This window comes from Lipotes vexillifer, unplaced genomic scaffold (assembly GCF_000442215.2).
Source record: "Lipotes vexillifer unplaced genomic scaffold, Lipotes_vexillifer_v1.1 scaffold341, whole genome shotgun sequence".
NCBI lineage: Eukaryota > Metazoa > Chordata > Mammalia > Artiodactyla > Lipotidae > Lipotes > Lipotes vexillifer.
In genome coordinates this window covers 903,633-911,270 of record NW_006797957.1, presented here as the reverse complement: position 1 = coordinate 911,270, position 7,638 = coordinate 903,633, and the positions used below count along the sequence as shown (strand labels likewise).

The following is a 7,638-nucleotide window of genomic DNA, read 5'->3' as shown; positions in this document are numbered from 1 at the left end:
CCTGCTGATGATCAATCCTACCTCCCACCCTCAAACCCACCAACAAGAATTGGGAATAAATTTGTCTCCCAAGTTTAAAAGAATGGTGTGTTGGAGCTGTCCTGTCTTAGCTTATAAGAGCCATTGGTTAAATTTTCAGGAATTTTAGAAGCCAGTTGACATCATAGTCTTAGTTTGAAATTAGCCATGTATTACACCGTGGAAATTTACACTATGGAAATTGGCAAGTGCTACAAATTAGGAATTTTTTTTTTCCTTTTTCTGAAACACCAGTTATTAAAATATTTACTGGCACACTCCCAGTTATGGATAGCAAAGAGAACTAAAATTAATTCTCTTTTCTTGCTCATCTCCAAAAGAGGCTTCGGGGTCTGACAAATTCTGTTATGAAAAGCTGAATACAGAAGGCACAGAGAAAGGCAACTGCGGGAAGGATGGAGACCGATGGATCCAGTGCAGCAAACAGTGAGTGGTCAGCTCTGGGAGCATAGTGAGTGGACTTGGAAACCCTGGTCCAAATGTAAAATGAGCACAAAATAAATGTTACTGATTTTTTAATAAATATTCGACTACTTAAAATTTTCAAGTATGGATTTAAAAAATACATTAGTATAGCTAGAGGCAAATGGCTATGAACTAAACTATTTCTGTGGTAGAGACTCACACCATTTCTGTAAAATTCAGAAAAGTTCTTGCATGCTGTATTTTACTTGAAGCTTGTTTTGAAGAGATACTTTGCCAAGGTATTTTAAATTAATAGTGGGTTTTAATTCTCTACTTCTGCTAGCAGAAAAGACCTATGAATGTACCAGTATACATGGAATTCTACAAGCAAAAGATATAGCCTGTATATATAATTTGAGGGATCATTTAAAATGAAGTAACATATATACTTAATTATTTCTCGAATGTAACACCATTTGATTTAATTAAACATCTAATGTCTATATTAGAGTTTTGTTTTCCCTTCTAAAAAGTAGCTAGTCAGTGCATATTGGAGGCATCTTTACTCAGGAAGTGAGATACTTTCAGAGCACGTTGGTAATATTTTCCCTTGATTTGGTGAGGAAAGTTAAAATTGTGATTTAATAGTTTATTAAGGTTAACTCAGTGACTTGGATCTATGGGACCACTAAGTGATACACCAAAGCTCCTCCGTTCTCCTTCCGTAACAGTGAGGATCCTTCTCCCATTTTGAAGCAGAGCAAGGATTTAAGGGAAGTTTTATTTCTCTAGTTAATGGTCTCTAATGTACTTCAGGAAACTTTGCCATTCTATGTAGTCTTTGACGGTAGATGAGGCCTAAGTTAAGCCAAAATAACAGAACAGAACTTCCCATCTGATGTCTCATGAGTGAGTTATAGATGCTCTGAGCTGTTCAGTCCTCGAGGTGCCAGGGAGGAAATGGGGAACTGAAATAGTCAAAATCCATGGGGTTGGACACCTCTGGATTTGATTAGCTTCATTCATTAAATCAAGGTCATAGACAAATCTGATCATTTCTCTGTGCCTCTGTGACTTCAGAAAGTTGGGAGGCATTGTATCAGATCATTGTACAAGATAACTTTTGAATATTTGGCAGTAGAATAGCCAACCAACCAATGAGTGAAAGAAAATAAATGCATGGTTTTTTAAACTTTAAAAAACCTGGGAAATATAACAGAGAAAAGTGATTAATATACAAATATACATTTTGCCAAATAAATGCGAAGTGAACTCTCATGTAACCCCTATGTGGATCAAGAAGTAGAACATTCCAGAAATGTATTCTTCCCCCTCACAGTGCCCGTGTCTCTCTGCTGGAGGTATTGTCATCCTGACTTTTCGGGCAATTGCTTTCTTTCTTTTCTTCAGAGATTTACTGCCCAAGTTTTCAGCCCTAAACAGTATATTTTGCCTAAAGTTTCAGTAACTTTATATAAAAGGAATCATATCTCAGGTATTATTTTGTATTTTGCTTCTTAAGTTCATTATTTTAAGAGTTTTCCATGGTATGGTTCATATTTATTGTTCCTTTGTTTCATTTTCATTCATATTTATATACCTTGATTTGTTTCTCCATTCTATGTTGATAGACCTTTAGATTGTTTCCATGTTTTGGCTATTAGGAACCATGCTGCTGTGAACATTCCGATACATGTAACTTAGCACACATTTGCACATACCTTTCTAAGGCCTTCCCTGGAAGAAAATTTGCTAAGTCGTAGGGGATGTATATTTTCAGTGCTCCCAGATGATGTGACACTGTTTTCTAAAATGGTTGTACTAGTAAACCCTACCATCGAGAATTTGTATATGAGAATTTTGTTGTATTTCATTCTCACCAATACCTGGTATTATCAGACATTTTACTTTTATGTATTCTGCTGGGTGTGAACTGCTTTATTATTGTGGTTTTAATTTGTATTTTCCTGATTACAAATGGAAGTTAGTACATTTTCACGCATTTCTTGGACATGGATGTCCTTTTTTGTGATGCGCCACTTTAATTCTTTGCACATTTTTTAAGGAGTTCATTGTTTACTTCGCTGGAGGTAGGTGCCCTCATGGTGGGTGAGTCGTTTAACAATGTCGCCAAGGACCCAGATGATTTCTGCCCCTCTTCTTTGTAATGCTTAGCATGTTCAATTTGTGTCTTTACATTTGTGAATTCACGATTGCAAGGCGAATGCAAAGGCTCCACACTCAAAGGCAGGAAGCAGAGGTAGGAGCAAAAGGTCTTCTCCCTGTCAGGCTCTAACCTTTCATCCAGAGCACAGAGTTCTCCCCAGCAATCCCTAGCTGCCTTTTCCTCACACCCAGGGGCCGCTCTTAGCTCCAGGAGGTGGGAAGGAGGGATGGCTAGGAAAGTGGGTGTAGCAAATGGGGGTGCCATGATGAACTCAGACACCAGTCATGAGCCATCTTTCAGGGCTGGGCACTTTGCTACCCTGAAGAAACTGTGATCCTGTTAGCAAGGAAGGAGGGAGTCCTCGCCAACCAACAATATCTGAACAGATGCTTTTATTTAGAAGAAAAGGGAATATTTCCCATTTTAAAATATTTATAGACTGAATAGTTTCGATTTTTTCAGTTTGATTCCTCCTGTCTTGTTCTTTTTTTTTTTTTTAAATATGTTCAGCGATGTGTTCTGTGGATTTTTACTCTGTACCAATCTTACTCGAGCTCCACGTATTGGTCAACTTCAGGGCGAGATCATCCCAACTTCCTTCTACCACCAAGGCCGGGTGATTGACTGCAGGTAACACATTAAATGTTGGAAAACCTAATGAATCGCGAGAATTACAAATTTAGAAAAATCAAGGGAAATGGTAACTTAGATTTTATTATCACCTTGCATGTTGAAAGTCATTTAAAAAACAAAGTTATATACTGATCTGCAAATTATATTTGCTTAAAAATTATACCAGTTATTAGTAGGGAGACATTCCTTGTAATTATAATCTTAAAAGTAGAATTTTATGGTATTCATGTTGACACATGATTGAAGTTTTGAGCATTGAAATATGTCACTCTCTGAACACTGTGTGTTTTATTTTTTGTGACAAAAAATACAGAATTTAAGCTATACTCTATGTGGCATGTGTCTGGTTTAGAAGATGGCTTAATTAATGCCTAATCACATATAGAAAATATACACTAAAATATTATTTATAGCTGTAGTCAGACATTTGATGTCCAGTTATCTGTGAGTACAAGGCAGAAGATATGAGGCTTATTTTTGAACACTGGGAGTCATATTATATTTTAAATAAATATTGTTCCCGTTAAAGTAGTCGTAATTCTAAGATGCTATGCCCTCATTCAGATGATGAATGTCGTTGCCCAAAAGACTTTTGGGATTTCCCCCCACAGAATTGCCTTCAGGGTCTGCAGTGTTTATCCCTAGTAGTCCCCAAATAGCAAACCTTCATCTTATGTGAGTGAATGAAAGATTTGGAAACATCCCAAAGTAATTTTCAATAGAATTTAGCAAATTGATTGGGTAACCGAATTGGATATTGCTGTCTTGGTCAAATGGTTGCTGATTTTCTGTCTTTTAAATGGCTCTAAAGGCTATTCTAACGGTGTCATAGACAATAAGATCCTTCCTGGAATAAATTTGTAGTCCTCAGATCTAGTTACTTTGATGCACAGAAACTTCCTTTGAATGTGTAAATTTTTGCATGTCTTTAGATACAACAACCTTGTTAAATTATATTGTTTTATTCTAAACTAGTATATTTTAAAAATATTCAGCAAGGTACTTAATTAGTAATTATAACATCGATTATCATTCAAATTCAAGCTGTCCTTCGTTTTGAGGTTTTAGAATTATATGTATCAATAGAGAGGAACCGGCTTATTTTTTTCAATCATGAGTAGTCCAATCCTCTAAAGTAATAATTTAAAAAATATTTTCATTTGCTATTTATGCTCAACATCTGCCTTTTTGCATCGTGAAACAGCTGAAAGTCTCGAAGAGCTAATGATAAGATTGCTTGTCTTGTTCGTAGGCACACCTCTCCCCTGGTTTTAATGTTGGTCTTGAAAACAAGGGAAGATTTAGAACACACTTTGTGCAAATGACATTTTTTTTGTTCTGATGAACTGCAGTGTGATAATGATAGTGAAAGACAGTTTCTTTTATTTAGGGGAGGTGGGGAAAGGGGGAAAGGAAGAGAAAAGTGGAGAAATGCTAGAAGAAATTCATGTCCTCTGACAGCCTCTTCAGTTTCCTAAAGAGCAAACCTCATTCATGCTGATGTTATATTTCTAAGTCTGGTGCTGTATGACTATTTTTCTCTTTGTAGTGGCGCTCATGTGGTTTTAGATGATGATACAGATGTGGGCTATGTAGAAGATGGAACACCATGTGGCCCATCTATGATGTGTTTAGATCGGAAGTGCCTACAGATTCAGGCCCTAAATATGAGCAGCTGCCCTCTCGATTCCAAGGGTAAAGTCTGTTCCGGCCATGGGGTAAGTAGGCATCAGTGTCCAGCCCAAATCTGAAGTTAGAGGATATACCAAACACTGTCTGGCATCCTCCAGCTTCACAGGGGTTGGACTTCCAGTTCAGCCGTTCTCCTTCCGTGACTGTTGTTAATATCTATGCACTGACTATGATTATTTCCTTAGTATCCTTATCTGCTAAGAATAACTCCTGTGTGTGTTGATATGGTTTTATTTTTGTTGTTTCTTTTACCACTGGCTATTTGTATTCACTGCAGTCTCTAGAGATAGCTTGGCATCCAAGGAGTTGGAAGAAAATTGTTGTGGTTCCTAAAGAAACTGTAGACCCCATGTGACTGCTTTGTACCATTCACAATAATTTACACCCTCTCAGTAACTGCCTTCCAGCTACTCAACATGCATACTGAGTATCTATGTGTGCAAGATCACACTAGACTAGAGGTTGGATCACTGCTATAATTCACGTGTTTAAAGTTGTACGGTTATGCTTGGGCCACTGGCAGCCACAGAGAAGATGTACTGTCTACTCACAACTGCATGTAGCTTTAGTTCTATGCACAAAGTGTTTGGGCAGATGCTTCCTGGCAAACCGAGGTTTAATACTTAAAAGCACATTTTAATAATTATTTAAATTGGGTTTAGTAAAAGAAAAGTAGTTCAGAATTTAAACAGCCTTCTGAAATGGAAAAAACAGACATGAAGAAACTCAGAGTGATCATCTCAAAGGAAGATGCTGCAATGAAGGTAAAAATAATCCAAAATATAGATAGCTAAGCAGGTGATACGTCATAGAACAAGGTAGAAAGACATAAGAAGCTTATGCCCAATGACTATGATTTCATGTTTGGTTGAAATCATAGGCTCACTGGGAGGCAGTACAGCCTAGTGATCAAGAGCATGGATTTTGTGGCTAGAAAGAATCCTGGGTTTGAATCCTGGCTCTGCTTCTTTCTATCCCAGTGACTTTGGCCAAGTCACTCAACCTCTCTCAGCCATCAGGGTGCTAGTGTGAGTATTAAATGAGATGCTATACACAAAGCACTGAGCATAAGTACCCAGCACATAGTAAATGTAGTAACTATTCAATAATTGCTCCAGTAAAGTAAAAGCACTGGGCAGACCTCTCAGTTATTCAGTTATTGTTCTGAAAGCATTATAAAATTTAATGCGTTAAAAAGGCCCATGAGTCTCCGCTACCCCTCTCACTTTTTCATCTTGTTAAAAAAGGGTTAAATTCAGCCTGTTAATCATAATCATGGTGTTATGTCATTTCAGATTAAAAAGCTCTTATACCAATAAGCCTAAATTTGATTTTATCATCTCTAAATAATCTGTCTGCGAATGTATTTCACAGGCAGATGAGGATTTAACCTACTCTGTCTCTAGTTTGTGGATAGTTATTTATTTCATCTAAATTACACATCCATTCTAGCATGCTGCTTGGTCCCCAGAGGAAGAGAAAGGGACAGAGATCGCTCTAGGATGGTCTTCAGCCTGGCTGACTGAGAGAGGAGTGATACCATGGGCAGGCAGGGAAGGTGGGAGGGTGTGTGTTTGGCTGGCAGAGTGCCACCTAATGACTTCTGTGTTGAGCATGGTGAGATGATGCAGTGCATTGATGATTTATGCCTCCAGGTATTTAATCTCTGGAAATATCGCTTAATTTCTTGAATTAAGCATATATGTTTCTACATTGTCAGACATTTGTGTACTTAAATAATATCAACACGAGTAATTAACATTTAATTTAAAATTTTCTTCCTTTTATTCTTGATTTTTCTATAATTAACTGAAAAAAAACATCATCCAACTATTGGATCTATACATTATTTCCCCTTGTCTAGTATTCAAAACCATGGGAAATTTTTAAAAATTCCCAACGGGTTTTAAAGCCTCTGCCTTGTTCCATGTCCCTTTTACATTTATCACCATTATTCCACCAAGTGCAGCGAAAATGGCGCATCTCTGTTCTTTGTTCTTCACAGGTGTGTAGTAATGAAGCCACCTGCATCTGTGATTTCACCTGGGCAGGGACAGACTGCAGTATCCGGGATCCAGTTAGGAGCCTGCACCCGCCGAAGGACGAAGGACCCAAGGGTTTGTGTGATTTCGGTTTCAATTCCTTGCATACTGAATTCATTGGTACTCTTCCAGTGGCGCCAATATAACAACTTCATAGATTTGACAGGAGACACATAAAAATATCTCTTTTTGATGTTAAAATGTATGATTCATATCACTACAGAATTAAGGGTTCTTGTAATATAACATTGAAAAAAAATGTTTAAATTACCCGTTAGCCTAGAACGGAGATTGGGAAGAAGTAAATATACCGATTTCCTTTCTTTAAACCTCATTCTTCTTCCATAATCACGGATGTTAATCATTTTATAGTTTGTCTAAGCTGTGCCAGTTTTTTAATAGATAAACTCTTTTTCACTGACATGAGACTCCGGTCATTCCTCACTACTTGAGTCCTTCCAGAAGGAAGTTGTAGTCTTCCGCGCTCTGCTTAAGCACACTTTTGATTAGGAAGAAATTGGAATACTTCACAGACCTCTAATATTTCAAAGAGAAAACGTGAAAGAACTGGAACTTTGTTTTAACCACAGCCATTAAAAGGAGTTTAGAGTTAGAAGGAGTCTCAGTGGCCATCTAGAACCACCCTCATTTTTCTTTTTT

General features: G+C 37.4%; 1 protein-coding gene across 1 annotated transcript in view; it reads left to right on the top strand.

Annotated features, from left to right (window-relative positions):
* Nucleotides 1-7,638, top strand: part of ADAM23 (ADAM metallopeptidase domain 23) — a 162,835-nt gene that overhangs the window by 134,710 nt on the left and 20,487 nt on the right. Inside the window, exons 21-24 of the mRNA XM_007469990.1 lie at nucleotides 360-465; nucleotides 3,122-3,241; nucleotides 4,794-4,962; nucleotides 6,942-7,053. Of these exons, the coding sequence (XP_007470052.1) occupies nucleotides 360-465; nucleotides 3,122-3,241; nucleotides 4,794-4,962; nucleotides 6,942-7,053 (507 nt within the window). The remainder of the gene's footprint in view (nucleotides 1-359; nucleotides 466-3,121; nucleotides 3,242-4,793; nucleotides 4,963-6,941; nucleotides 7,054-7,638) is intronic.